Genomic DNA, 15,024 nt, shown 5'->3' on the forward strand with positions numbered 1-15,024 from the left:
CTACTAAGACCTGAGTTTAAAACAAAGAAATGTCCATGTGACGTGTGCGAGAGTTCGCGTAATTCCTTTGAAAGGCCTTACACCATTTGACTTGTCGAATGCATTTGTAAAAACAAACGTACTTTAAATAAGAAAACACCGAGGCTTCAAAGCCATATGCAAACGATTTACAAGAAAGCATGCGAATTTTGTCGAGTTACAACTATTCAATCCTCGCAATATAATTATATTTTAGAAATCAATTAACAGACGTATTGAAATTGTCTTCTGCAAAAAGTGATTACATTATCATCAAAAATGTGTGCATATTTGTTTAAATATTATGTAACTGATTATAAATATATTCACCTTCAGAAATATTTCGATCAACTGATTGCTAAGGTCGGATGACTGAGTACATTGTAGCTTATACAATAGGGTTATAATCTCATGTGGTATTTGTCGCAACATGGTATCTACAACTGGATGCGCATAAGTATGATCACAATGCTCCATATTTGGAGGAGGGATGGGTGCTTATGAATGTAACTTGGCTATTCAGCGCGAAAAAACAATATATTCAATTAAAACTTAGGAACAAATAAAACGCAACCACAAACAAGCTATTATTAGCATAGATGGTATGTTGATACTTTAATAATTTGAACGGCCATATGAGGTTTCAGACTTTATGCGTTCCTCATTTGCAGCTAATGCATTATGACTGTTCCGGTGACAGCTGTATTTATAAAAGACCTTAGCATCTTGCCATTTTTTATATGTAATGGGGCTCACTATAATGTATATGTTTACACATCAGCTATTTTGGAGGTTTATCAGGTTACATGTTTTTGGCTTCATGAGATCCTCTATAACAGCTATTACATAGTCATTGTTCTGGTGACAACTATATTTACAAACACATTTACAGCTGTCCATTATTTAGACAATGTATATGTTTATATATCAGCTATTTTCGAACGATTTATTATACCAACATTTGCATCGGTGAACTGCTTCTCGGCTTGGACCTCAATCTTGTAGCATGAAGTCTGGAACTGAAGCCATCCCGGGGCACAGGCGCCAGCAGCTGTTGTGAGGAATAAAGGACACTAAATTATTTCATGAGCATGCATTTTTATGTGCGAATAGTGGTTTGTTCATATAACATAGAAACACTCGTTTTTTGCGACGTAGACTTTTGTGGAGAGTTGCGAATTCTCACGTAAACTATGTATTGACAAATTTAATTTTAAATGGTATATGTCGTAAAATAATGGGCTTAATCCAATTTTTTTTTAAATGCTGGACACCCTACTTTATGCAAATAGGAGGATATTTGAAAAAGATCAGTTTTTATCATGTTGTAAACCATAGCATACGATGTCATATGGCGGAAGACTAGTTTGAACGGCAAATGATAAGAACACGACCCTTAACAACTTATACTGCTGTTGAAACTGCTATAATTCCGTACACGATTGCATTAAAATGTGAGTAGATGACGGACACTTTTAGCCATTATCTGTTAATAATATTCAATCTATGTCACAGGACTTAAACTACATCTATTAGAAATCCATGCTCCTCAGTTGTCCAGAGCAACAAGTAATTTCGGGAAACTCATATCACGTTTAGATCCACACTCACCATGTGATTTTTAGGACAATTATATTTACTTAATATTACAGTTAATATTACAAGTATACTAAGACTGATATATTTGTGTTTAAGCCACTTGATAATGGGAATCGTCCGTGCATCGTTAATCGTCTTCTATATACCACAGGCGTCTCATGTATTTTATGAGAGATTAAGATAAGTCGCCTCTTTCTTACACTATAATCTTTTATTTAAGTGAAAAGTATTTAATAAAAAGTGTCCATTGAACACTTACCTAATTGCATACATCCGTAAAGAATAAAAAACAACGTCAGCTTCATTTTGTCACTGCTTTGCACTTCTTTTAACGTTCAGTGAATTTGAATAGAAATGTGACTTGCGTGTACCGCTGGGTCATCTGGAGTTTCACTTCTTTATAGTGCGTATTGGTTAGCAGGTGTTCTTACACACGTCGATAGTCAGAACAAAAATAAAGTAAGGAAAGGTCACCTGATAAGGTGACATCTCTGAAAGTAAACCACGGTTGTATGGACATTGTTTAATGCTTAATAGAAATCTAAGAAAAACAACGCTAGTTCATTCACGTTTCGTTAAAAGAACTCATTTTTGTATATTTAACGGACCGAATAGTTCGTCTTTTTAAAGTTTACTTGCACGGAATCTTCCCTGTTACAACATGTTTGTTTATTTCATTAAAACCTAGATGATGTATTCATCTATTTTAAAGCCATTGACCTTAGACGACACTGCGATTGTCTGCTTTATCACATACATGTGTATTACAATGACAACTAATCAGTATTTATTTTCCATCAGGTCAACTTCATTCATATTAATTTGTTCATCAGATTACATGAGCCGTGATCTGCGAAAAGGAGGTTTAATGCATTTGCGTAAAGTGTCGTCCCAGATTAGCCTGTGCAGTCCGCACAGGCTATTCATGGACGACACATCTCGCCTTAACTGGATTTTTGCTAAGAACAGACTTTCTTTCAACACAAAATATTATAAATGCGGACAGTAAAGTGCCTGGTTAACCTGTGCGGACTACACAGGCTAATCCTGGACAACACTTTACCCACATGCTTTGAACCTTCTTTTTCACAGAGCACGGCTCAAATAAACGCCATGAAAACGTGATGGCGACGCGCAATCGCCTGAACAGCCATATCGCGTTAATCATTTTAAACAGTTGAAAAACATCCTCGTTTTTATTAGTGTGAGCGTTAGCTCACACTAATGTTACAGAGCAAATTTTGCAAAATTAGTATTTTAGTATCAGTATTTTAGTATCAGTAAACTCCTTAGCTACGCTATGGAAAGACAACCACTGCCTGTTGCAGACGACAAAGGCTCATGACAAATGCTATGAACGTCTGCTAGGAAAGATAACCACCACATATGCCTGTTTATACCAGTAGTAAACTGCAGTGGGTGTATACCGGGTCCCTGGTGTATATGACTAACAGTGTTTAACAGCTTGTGAGACGACATTGGCCAGTCTAGTATTTATCATTGAAATATGTACATATTGTCTGCTTTTAGGGAAAACGGGGCTTTGTGCATGTCAAATAAGATTAGCCTGTGCACACTGATTAGCCTGTGAAATGCACAAAAGCTAATCAAGGACGACATTTCTGATTGTATAATGTTTTTCGTTTACAGAGAGTCTCTGGTACTGGGATGACAATTAATGCATATGCATTAAGCCCTGTTTTCCCAAAATGAAGCTTAAATTATATTTTTTTTAATGATTAAAAAAACCCACATCTGGACCTGTGATTCAAGACACTCTCTTTATAAATGTGAATGGGTTGTGGAACTTGCAAAATAAAAAGCTATAGCATAATTTGTATAACTAAGTTGCGTCTAAAATTACATCAGCGAACACCTACAGTGCATTCAGCGCTTTTTTTGTGTGAGCGTTAGCTCACGCTAAAGTAGAGAGGCAGTTTTGCAAATCAGCATGCTTTAACTACGCAAGGGACGACAACTGCAGCTTGTAAAGAAAACCACTGCCTGTTTACACTGTAGCAGACAGCATGTATAAAGTTTAAAAGCTTGTTCAACGATATTGGCCAGTCAAGTGTTAATAACAACTTGTGCGACGACATTTGCCAGTTTATCATTGAACTTTGTACATATTGCCTGCTTTAAGGGAAAACGGGGCTTAATGCTGCATTAAAAGTCTGTCATCCTGGCAAAATTGTTGCTCAATAATTTAAAGAAAATATATACAGTATTAGATACACAACATGTACATGATTATAGGCTTGTAATTTTTAGCAATGAAACAAAAATCTAAAGATGGTTGCCAGTGCAGCAACCAATTGTGAAAAAAAGACATAATGTTATTTTGTCTAAGTTATCTCTTTAATATAAATATAAGGATAAACAGTGCACACACATCTCGACCTGTGCTTTAAGACACACTCTTTATAAATTTGAATGGGTTGTGTTCGTTTCAAACTTGCGATATTCAAAGCTATTACATAATTTTGAAAACTGAAGTGCGTCTAAGATTATGCAAAAAAGAACACTGCAGTGCCTTCAGCGCTTTGATTTGTCACCCGATCGTATGCGTCGGAATAATAGGTTTTTGATGGCAGACAAAGTGGCTTACCGCGTGAAAATATCCGTCATTGTACGAATCATTTACACCTAACCTAACGTAAACGCAGTAAGCCCGTACACGCTTGCCACAAACCCCACCAATGTTATAAGGCGCAACAAAGAAACTTTTGACCAACAAACGATTTCTGCATTAAGGAGTGAAGTATAGCAACATAAGTAGTAAAATTCCTACGCCTTACCAAGTTTTTTTTCGAAAACAAACTTTGTCAACATATAGCGTATGTCAACACTGACATTACTTTATTTATCAAAGATCGTATGTTTAAATGTATGCAGTACAAATATATTTATCCATTTTCCGCCCATCATTCTAAACATTACATTCACATTCGCAATCACGTCATCTAGCCTTTAACAATAATGTGGGGTAATTTCAATCGCACAAAAAAATAAGCGAATGGCGTCAGATTTATACCCAAATATCAAAGATCCAATATAAAGAAATTGTTATAGATGCTTCTGTACATATAATACGATACTGACCACTACACAATAATTTCATTAAGGAATACGTATGTTTGTACATAAAAGCTTTAATTACAAAAGTTATGCATTTGTGATTGTTCCGAAAACGGTAAGTTTGTAAATTCTATGATAGGGTGCATTTCAGCACGTGTAATGTGTTGTAATTTATTGTACAGCTGCTCAGAAATATTTTCTAGACAGTATGCAACGCACATTAAAGCTTTACTATAACCCTTACTTGGTCTCCGTCTGTGTCTTTAGAAAACAAAGAAACGTGTCGTGTTAAAATCATATATATTTCATTATGAGAATGTTCGGGCTTACACCAAATTCACCATGAATTAATGTTCGAATGTCTGTCTTTTTGTTCGTCTGTCATCAAACACAAAAGTATCTAATTAATGACCTGCACGTAATACAAAACCCTATGACAAACCACATTCGAACGTGGATGCATTGTGCCTTATGGAACTAAATTAAGTACGTTATATGTATATTATCATACTTCAGATATTCCCTATATTCAATTTAGACATTTGATACCATTTATATGTACTCATTGCTACATAAAACAACATGTTCTATGTTAAGCCATAGTTTTTATATTATGTGTACACAACGTGAAATCCATGGAAATAACGTGCCCCATTTAGCTGCTAGTGGTATGGTTGTATAAGGCATTGCCATGTTAAGATTATCGCAACATACGTTTTGAATCAAATCCATTGATTCAATATATGACATGGTTTATTGGTTAATTATATTATATATAATATTCTCCTCGGTCGAGTGGTTTTGATGTTTTCCTACGTCACATGATATCGCATGTTCTAGCTTCGTACTTCGCACGTTCTGAAATTTATTAAAAAATAAATAAATGTATGACTTTGAGTTAAATTTATCATGAATTCCAGAAAGTGGAAAAGATCAATTTTGAATAATGTAAGTTAAATACAAATTTCCATCGCATATTGAAAGCAAATAATAAAGTATCTTTGTTAAATAACGTAACCCCAACCATCGTTTTATTGGGAAATGGGCAAAATTTAATGTTTAATTATTTAATTTAATTTAATTTAAAATTTAATTTAATATATTATCACACTGATGAAAATCTGACAAAGCTCCATTTAGTAAATCATTTAAAATATTTAAAATGTGGATCGTACTATTTTAGTGAGTTTCTAATTTAAGCTCAATCATAAACGCGTTTTATTTTTAACCCAATACAACGATATGTTCATAGAAAACAGTTGTAAAAATTAAACAACATCGTTATTAAACTTTCAAAACAAGTTGTGTTAACTATGTAAATACCTCAGTAAATTTACAATATAGCGCGTCGAAGAGATATGTTTAGTTCAACTTATTGTTTCAATCAATTGTGCGACATACATTTGTGCGAAATAAGAAAAAAAAAACTACATTTGTCTGTTAATGATCATCCGCAAAGAGCAGTGTGTTATTTCGGTTGCACGACTTTAATGCTTGCATTAATGCTTCTCGCCAATAATGTACTTATAAACTACGATGCCGTAACACTTGTCAGATATTGACGTAGTTTTCGTTAATGGTCGTATTTAGATATGGTTAATGTGTTGATGGTTGATTCGGTAAGTGTAGTTGTTAACGTAATTAAATTTTAGATAATGTTTATCACATGAATACATTCACATGAATGATAGGGACTCTGTAACATAGTATTAATTATATTCCAGAAGACCACATCCTGTCTATACAAAAAAAACCCATCTCGTTTCAAAGTTGACAGTTGTGTAAGTCAAGTAATTTTCAATTTTCTTATGTGTGTGCCAAGATTAGAACGCACTCTTGTTTGGTAATCTGTATTTGAAGTGCATTATTGACCACATAGCGGAAGCCTCAATACAGCTTTAAAGATCCGAATGTAGTTATTCTTGACTTCAGCACGATATAGGTATAATATTCCATCAGATATATAAATGAACGCAAACAATGTAAACCCGAATGGTAGTATGCGTTTTAACTAATTATTTAAGATTCAACTCTCTGTCTTATCTAACCAAACGTTTTACCATGGAGTGCATGATGCATTTACCTCAATTTAGTTCGAATCATTTTGGTTCTATAAAAAAAATATGCAATTTTAAGCAAGTTCGATCTTTTAACAGAATTCATTTGATTTTCACCACAACACAGTTTTGAAAAACGAATTTAATCAAGCAAATCCACCGGCTTCATAATGAATAATATGCATCAGACGTAATTGTTTAATTAAATTCATATATTCATGAATATATACACACTGTTCACATTTCTCCAGAATGTAATGTCCGTTTACTATCGTGTGTCCCCAGAAAGCTGACACATGGTCACTCACATCTTCTTAAAAGAAGGTATGTAGGTTTGTTAATTGTGCGCGTTAAATTATTTTCAAGATTCACAATTGAATGAGAATCTGAAACGACATGCTGAAATCGTACAAGTAACTTTTAAATATTATTTCGTTATATTATTATAGTAAGTTACAAGAGCAGATTGCAAATATGATCGAGTATCAAGTGTAAAGAACGGAGAAATATGAAACACATTATAATGACGGTTTGATTCAAACATCATAGCGTTTACCAAGCGTTGGCGTAAGTAATAACAAAACCAGTTAAATCAAGTTTTGATTCACGTAACAAAGGAAAAAACAAATTATAACAAGACACATACGGTAAGTAACTCACAAACATTTCAACTGTGTTGTCAAACAAAATACCTCTTGAAAAAGTGTGTTTCTATATTCCACTTTTGACTATATGTTCTATATTAACAACATGATCGCATTCCTGTCCAAGACATCCCTTGGGCAAATTGAACACCTGTACTTGATAATTTATGAACCATTTTAGCTTTTAACATTTAACATATGATATTAAAATGCATTTTATTCGCTTACTACCGAATAGATTACATAAAACTTGAGGTTGATGTTTTTATTGTCATTAACGGGTTTATGAAATAAATAAATTGCATGGTACATGCAATTTTGCAAAGAAATAAAGACTTCAGTCGTTGTAATGTCTTCTGCCTGTGATCAGTTTTCTTGTTAATTGGACGAATAACACGATATATAAATAAAACAAGAACTTACAGTAAATAACATTTCAGCTGGTTGAAACTGAAAAGTGATATGCCTGGTATGTGTACACACCATGATTGATTAGGGCCAATATGTTAAAGTGGCAATCTAATAGCTTTCAATAAGCGCACCTTGAACCGTATCGTCTCATGCTGGCACCAATCTATATTATCTAGGAACACTTCCCAATCGCATCCTCTTAATACCTGGTTTTTAAAACAGATAACCCTATAAAGGAATTTGAATCAATTGCGTTTGCTTAGATATATAAAGTGACGGAGTGGCGTTTAATTCAGATGCGGCTCTGTTAGGCTTCAGATACGGAGCTGCATTGACTTACATGTCGTTATTCAAAAATGATAAACCTTTATTATATTAAAACGCTTTGCATGGTGTTACTGGCGTTTCTATCACGATCACGGTGTGCAGTTTTCCATAAACTTGATTCAAATGAAGAGCCAGACTTAAAGAATATTTCTATATCTCTCGAACTTGTGGTTGAAAATGAATTGCATTGCTCAAGAGCATGCGTAAATACTGCCAGTTGTGACATAATTGCTTTCAACAAAGTCGATCACACGTGCATAATTGGTAGCAATACCACAGAAATCACGTTCACACCTTCGGTGATAAACACGGATTGGCGCGATTATGAGGTAGGTGCTTAATGACTTGCCACTTCTGCGACTTTTAATACTATTTCTTCTGCTACTGTTACATCTTCTTCTTTTCAATACTTCATACACTTCTTCTTTCTTAAACTAGTACTCATGTTGATTCAGCTTCTCAGGCTCCTGTTGCGAGTATTTTCATTTTAATAACAGCGTCTCTACCAGCTTATTAATAATGAACGTTTGAAAAGCAATTAGCTTAAAACAAATAAATAACCACGAATACACACACACACTCGCACACACACACAGAGACATTTCAGCTGCATCAGTACTAGACAATCGTATTAAAACTTCCATTGAACTTCGTCAAGTAACATATTCACAAGTTGTGTACCCGTTGCATACCAAGAAAGGTTTTGTTTAAAAACAAACATGTCATGATATTAAGTATATGATATAATATGTTTTTAAGATTCTGTACAAAGAAGAGCATTCACTGGTTGAAAATATCTTTAGTTTGATTAACATTTATTTTACAATGTTTTGTTCAGACATTTTAAGGCCACTGAAATGTAACTATAATAAGCCTTCACAAATACGTGGACTTAACATAATTAACTGTCAAAAGTTGTTTTGAAATTCATGAATGAAAAATCAACATCTGTTTACAGCATCATAAAAAAGAGTATACACAACTAAAGGCGTTTGCCAAAGTTTTGGCATTGTACTACAGGTGAAACATGAAGTTAAACGTATTTTTTTCTGAAAATGATTAAATTATTAAAGAACGGTTTTGTAAATACCCGATTCCTATCTAATATGCCCTGGGCATTTACTATAGAAAACGTAAATGTATTGGAAGATGCTAGCTAAATGTTTCATTAACTTATACCTGTATACAGCAAAACTTTTCTGACTGAAGTATGAATACCGTTTTTTTATTGCGTACTTGACTTTAACTTACAGTGTAAGCCAGCCGTACACGAACTAAATAAAAAAGTAATGATATTATTGTATTTTACTTATTTTACTTATTTTTTTACTTATCTTGTCGTTTTTAATTATTTAATAACTGCTCGTGTAAAGGGTTTAATATATGCTCTGTAATGAATGATTTCGCAAAATGCTTAGAAACTGCACCAATTAAGCATTAACTAAAATTGTTTTAATCTTCTGTGTTTAATGGGATATCTTTTAAATCTGATTGAAAAACAATAGGCTATTGCGTATTAAAAACCAAGCGAGTAACATGTTCGATAAAAATTATCGGTAAATAAAAAATTATTTCCAAAATTCTGACCCAAACTTTAAATACCTAAACTTCTTTATATTGTCAAAGAAGCGTTTGATATTTGGTTCAATCAATTCATCACTTGCTTAAATAAAATAATTAGTTGTTTTAACTAGATCTTCTTTCCGCATGATGTTTTATAAGTTTAAAAAAAGTTTGTGGCTGTGTTTTCAGCTGCAGTGTGACCCACCGATGGTAAAGTACAGGCACTCATGCTACTACAGATCCAACTTCCGTCGTCAGTGGTTACCGTCCAAGTTGGAGTGCGAGACAATGGGAGCACATCTTCTCGTGCTAACCGATGAAAAAGAAAATAAATTCATTTACAATGTGCTATTTGGAGACGAGCCAAATTTCCAAATTATCACCGGTGGATTTCGACGTATGAAAGAGTCGACTTATCAGTGGATTACCGGGGAGCCTTGGACATTTGCCAACTGGAATCCTATGGAGCCTTCGCGAGCGGTATGGGACACAGGGGAATCAGAAGAATGCATGTGTATCACAGGCCAGTGGAACTGGACCGCCATTCCATGTAACCAGACTCGGATGTTTGTCTGTGAATTTTAAGTACCATGTTTTCAGAATGAAAAACAACAGCAACAGTTTATTCATAAAATGATTTTTATGCATTCGAAATGTACTTTGATAAACAAACGCTGAAATGTATTATTTTTCAAAATTTACATTTGTAATTTACCTGACCGTCGGGTTTGTAACCTTGCAATGTAAAGTAGTTTGGTACAATTTGTACAACCCCTCACTTTAAAAAAAAACGAAAGTTAAACAGGCGTACCTGATTTAAATAACACTTAAAGTTCAGCGTGTTTAAATCGATTAGATCAATAGGTTGAAAAGGCTAACCGATATACGAGGTTTGTATTTACGAACTCGGTAATTTTTACCAGACATAAATGCTTCTGATAGAAAATATATCCTGATTGGGCGTTTTCACCGTATAATTATACATGTTTTTATTCGTAAAATACAAAATTATTGTTTCGATTGTTGTCTTTACAAACTTGTTGAATTTCGACTGTACTAGTTTATTCATCATAGAATCCTTGGTTCGCTCGAGTTAAAATCGATAAATGAAACAACAATATGAGAATGAATATTCGTTCCGACGTTTAATTAGATATACTTTTATTATTTATTATAACGGCGATTTATAATTTAGCATAAAAGTTTCAATTTCACAATATTTAATTGTGTCTCTTTACATATCTTCAAGCATAAACTTTGGAAAAAACTCGGTTTTATCCTATTATTCGTCTCGTTTGATATCTGCATGATTTTAACACGTTTAAAATGTGTTGTTTTTAAATACTAATTTCTTTGCAATCCATGGTTTTTATGGATACAAGAACACATTCCCAACAAATCAAGACGTGATTTAAACGGCGATAACGTGGAGCGGTTAATATGAAGTATCGGCGTAATATCTGCATTTCAATTCAAACTTACAGAACCTTAACCCTAGTGCAAAATGTTTGCGATGTCTTGGTTAAAACAATACTACAAATGCATTTAATTCTCTTATTCTCACCACGAGTATTAATATGGACTATGTTTCTTCAACGCGACATTATTTAAAAAAATGTTTTTGCAAAAGCAGTATGGAAAGGAAAAATATATCAGCACACTTCTGTAACAAAAACAATGTTCATTCAATTATAATTGTAAAAAACATGTTCAAACAAAGAAAAGCAAACAATTGTTGACTTGCATCAGGAGGATTTATGTACAATGATATTGTAAGTATTTGTCTACGACCCATTTTTAAAATTATAAATCTCGCGACGGAATGGCAACATCATCAACAAAACGTCTACATTCCAAAAGAGTGTATAAGTTGAACAGGTCATGTCCTACATTTTGACTGTTAATAACAAAGAGCAAAGAAATAAATCATTAACAAAGCAATTACACGGTTAAGTGTGCCCAATGTCATTTAAAAAGAGCAATTAAACGACAACTTCGCAAGTATTATAGCTGCTTATCACTTAAGTTTTATCACAGTTGTTATGTTTTTTACCTATTTTTAACACTAGTTATTTTTATCAGATAAATTGTATGTGTACGTCTGCATTGAGTTATTTATAGTTAAGTTAAATTTAGTTTTTTACACTTTTTTATTTCTAAGATTTCTAAATTGGTTTCGTAAACTAAACAAGGTAACTTCCAATTGTTATTTGTATTTATTATAAAATGACATAGTAGTGTAGTTTGGTTAATGCTAACTTTCAGTAGTGAGTTTTGTGTGTATTCATGTAAAGTGTGTAATCGGAATCTGTACCGTCGAGTAATAAAGAGAAGCCGTCAGCAAATTGCGATAGTATGAATTGTATGTTTTTCATGGTCTTCCTTGCATGGTTTTTCGTTCACAAATATTTATAGCGATTATTTCGGCCAATTAAAATACAAACGAAGGCGCTAATAGGTTGCATTGACTACAACCCACGTCTTGCCAAAATAACTCTTTACAAAATGTTGTTTTGGGAAATTCAATGGTATCACAAGAACATTTATATTGTATCACGTGTTCGAGGTTTAAATATTTGATCGGTGTTTCTATTAATTAAAAAGACAAAGTATCGAATACTTTTTCCATATTATCATATTGTATATGATATGTTCATATAGTATGTATTGTATCCATTGTGAAAAGTAGATACTTTGAACTACTTGTGAATATTTTCGTTTATGCATAACTTGCCACTACTTGACATTTCTATTGAACTGTTTGCGTACATTTACTATAATTACATTATAAACATTTAGTTAGTAATATTGCATAATACAAGTTGTGTTTTATTTTTTTTTATTTATAAACACCATATACAACGTATATTGTAATGTGTGCTTACATTAGCTAGATGTTTTTTATTTGTTGTTCAAACGAGGAGAGACAAAGAAAATTTTAATCGAATTATCTTCTCGACAAAACTATTTTTGTCGTATATTTCAACATATTTGAAGGAAAAATCTATCCTGTGACAGTAGGCAATATCGTCGACATGGTGGTACAATCAAACTTTTAAATGTCAAAGTTCCATCGCTGTTTGCTGTCAATAGCGTTCCGATGGATCATTAACACAGTAGACAACACATTATTGATATTGTTTGCCACGCTATTTAACAGAACATTGAAGGCCAGGAACGAGCATTATTTTTGGGAACACGGTAATACGGGGTTTTAAATACATTTATTTAAAGAAAATGAACTTCAACAACATAGTTAACATTGTGTGCATATACTCGTTCTGCATCTATATTGTATCTGTTCGATTTCGAGACTTACATTTTACTTTCAAACTGTCCATTCATTTCAAGTTTATCACCGTAAAGTTGTAACGCTTCTGTGTATTACAGACACAATGCGCATTAAGAGCACATGAAGTTTATTTTTAGAATAAAAAAAAACTAAAGTATTAATTAAAGTTAATAATAACAGCAATCGTAAAATATACCATTTTGGTCTTACTTCCAATGTTGACGTTTTCTTGTTAACATTTATAGTATGTCAGCTTTTCAGTTTTAATAAACGTGACGTCATTCAGTTTTTACGATTGTTGTTTCAATGAAAGTGACGTCATTTGCAAAATATTTATGAACGAAAAGGACGTCATATGTTTGAATAATTCAATGACGTCACTAAATAGTGAACTTTGTACTAAGAAGGGCGGAGTATTGAAAAAGATAGTTCAGGTCCTAAAGCTTGAACAAAATAAATCAGAATCGTGTAAGAATCGTAAAAGTATTTTTCTATGATGGTTTGTTGTCGAATAACCCACAGAAAGGAGTATAGATGCTTGTTATCAAATCACTCGTGCTTCGCACTCGTGATTTAATTCTTACGCATCTATACTCCTTACGTTGAGTTATCCGACAACAAACCATGATAGAAAATATTATTTCTTAAATTGTACTCTAAATATATTCACCTTTACCCCAAGAATATTTCATACTGTACGACATGAAAACGCGCATCGATACACTGTGTGTCTTAAAAACATAATGATTTATATGCCATAGAAATCCGGTGAGGCTTGAACCATTTGATTGCCAGTCATATATTTCCCCATCAAAAAAGAATCATGCAAAACGCTGCTTTTAAAACGCAATGTTTCGTTCTTAATGTTTTTCATCATTTATTAGATAATTATTGCGAGTGATTTAGTGTGTACCGTTTCCTGTTAATAACTGTAGTTTCGGTCCGTGCATTTATTACGCATTTAGAACAGATGATGAATTTAAATATTTGATGTTTTTGAAGGCTTCCGGATGAAATATATTAACCCCACAGGAAAAAGCAACTGGAGCTCCGGTACACCCGACTGGATCTTTGACACAAATTACACCATACATTCTTAAGAATATCGAATGTGCAATAAATGGTCTGGTTGTGAACACAATTCATGTGTCAGGAGTGGGACATTCGTTGGATGATAGCGAAACATACTGATTGTAATAATGTTCTTACAGCGGCACTTATTTACTTCGGGAAGAGCAATACCAAATATGTTAATTGCATTAAGTTTACATTAATGGTACACACTGTAAACGTATAACACCTTATTTCACATTCACATCTATGATACGACATATTTGAATAAATGCTTAAATCAACTCAATGATATATGCTTGATTGTTGCCCCAAATGTCTCATATCATGAGTAATACCATAGTGAACAAACGTAAGAGCGAGTGGAAAATAAATATATAAGCCATAGTAACTTTCATAATGTTTTATTACACACATTTTATCGAGCACAATGAATACACTATGTCATAAGAAGCACAGCATATTAACGGATGACTGGCCGTGTTTTCATTCTAAAAACATAGGTTTGATAGAGAGAAAGAGAGAGAGAGAGAGAGAGAGAGAGAGAGAGAGAGAGAGAGAGAGAGAGAGAGAGAGAGAGAGAACGAGAGAGAGAGAGAGAGAGAGAGAGAGAGAGAGAGAGAGAGAGAGAGAGAGAGAGAGAGAGAGAGAGAGAGAGAGAGAGAGAGAGAGAGAGAGAGAGAGAGAGAGAGAGAGAGTGATGTTAATACAATGTTGACAAATGCATCTTCTACAATTACCAATTGTGGATATTGGTAGGCAGTGTAAACAACAAAGGTGTCTAGTTACGTGGATCAAATATCCGGCTTTACGTCAGGGGTCGCAAATGAAACTTCGAAGTTGTCGTTCCTTGCGAATGCGCGGTTGCTTACTACAGAAGGTCAGACTCTCACCAAGCAGTCAAGATTAATCCGCACGCTGTCGGCGTCGCCTTTCTTCGTTCCGAGTTTCACATCAAAATCGG

General features: G+C 33.7%; 1 protein-coding gene and 1 long non-coding RNA gene across 2 annotated transcripts in view; both read right to left on the bottom strand.

Moving 5' to 3' along the window:
* The window catches only part of LOC127838444 (perlucin-like), a 6,197-nt gene extending 4,144 nt beyond the window's left edge, over nt 1–2,053 (bottom strand). The window contains exons 1-2 of the mRNA XM_052366235.1: nt 1,877–2,053; nt 978–1,069 (exon numbers count right to left, since the gene is read on the bottom strand). Of these exons, the coding sequence (XP_052222195.1) occupies nt 978–1,069; nt 1,877–1,922 (138 nt within the window). The 5' untranslated portion in view covers nt 1,923–2,053. The remainder of the gene's footprint in view (nt 1–977; nt 1,070–1,876) is intronic.
* Nucleotides 2,054–8,967: 6,914 nt separating this feature from the next.
* On the bottom strand, nt 8,968–13,250 carry LOC127838447 (uncharacterized). Its single transcript, XR_008029812.1, has 3 exons — nt 13,186–13,250; nt 10,126–10,269; nt 8,968–10,006 (listed from the first exon to the last, which is right to left on the bottom strand). It is a non-coding gene; the product is annotated as an uncharacterized LOC127838447 (long non-coding RNA).
* Nucleotides 13,251–15,024: the final 1,774 nt, after the last annotated feature.

The sequence above is a fragment of the Dreissena polymorpha genome, chromosome 7 (assembly GCF_020536995.1).
Source record: "Dreissena polymorpha isolate Duluth1 chromosome 7, UMN_Dpol_1.0, whole genome shotgun sequence".
Lineage (NCBI taxonomy): Eukaryota > Metazoa > Mollusca > Bivalvia > Myida > Dreissenidae > Dreissena > Dreissena polymorpha.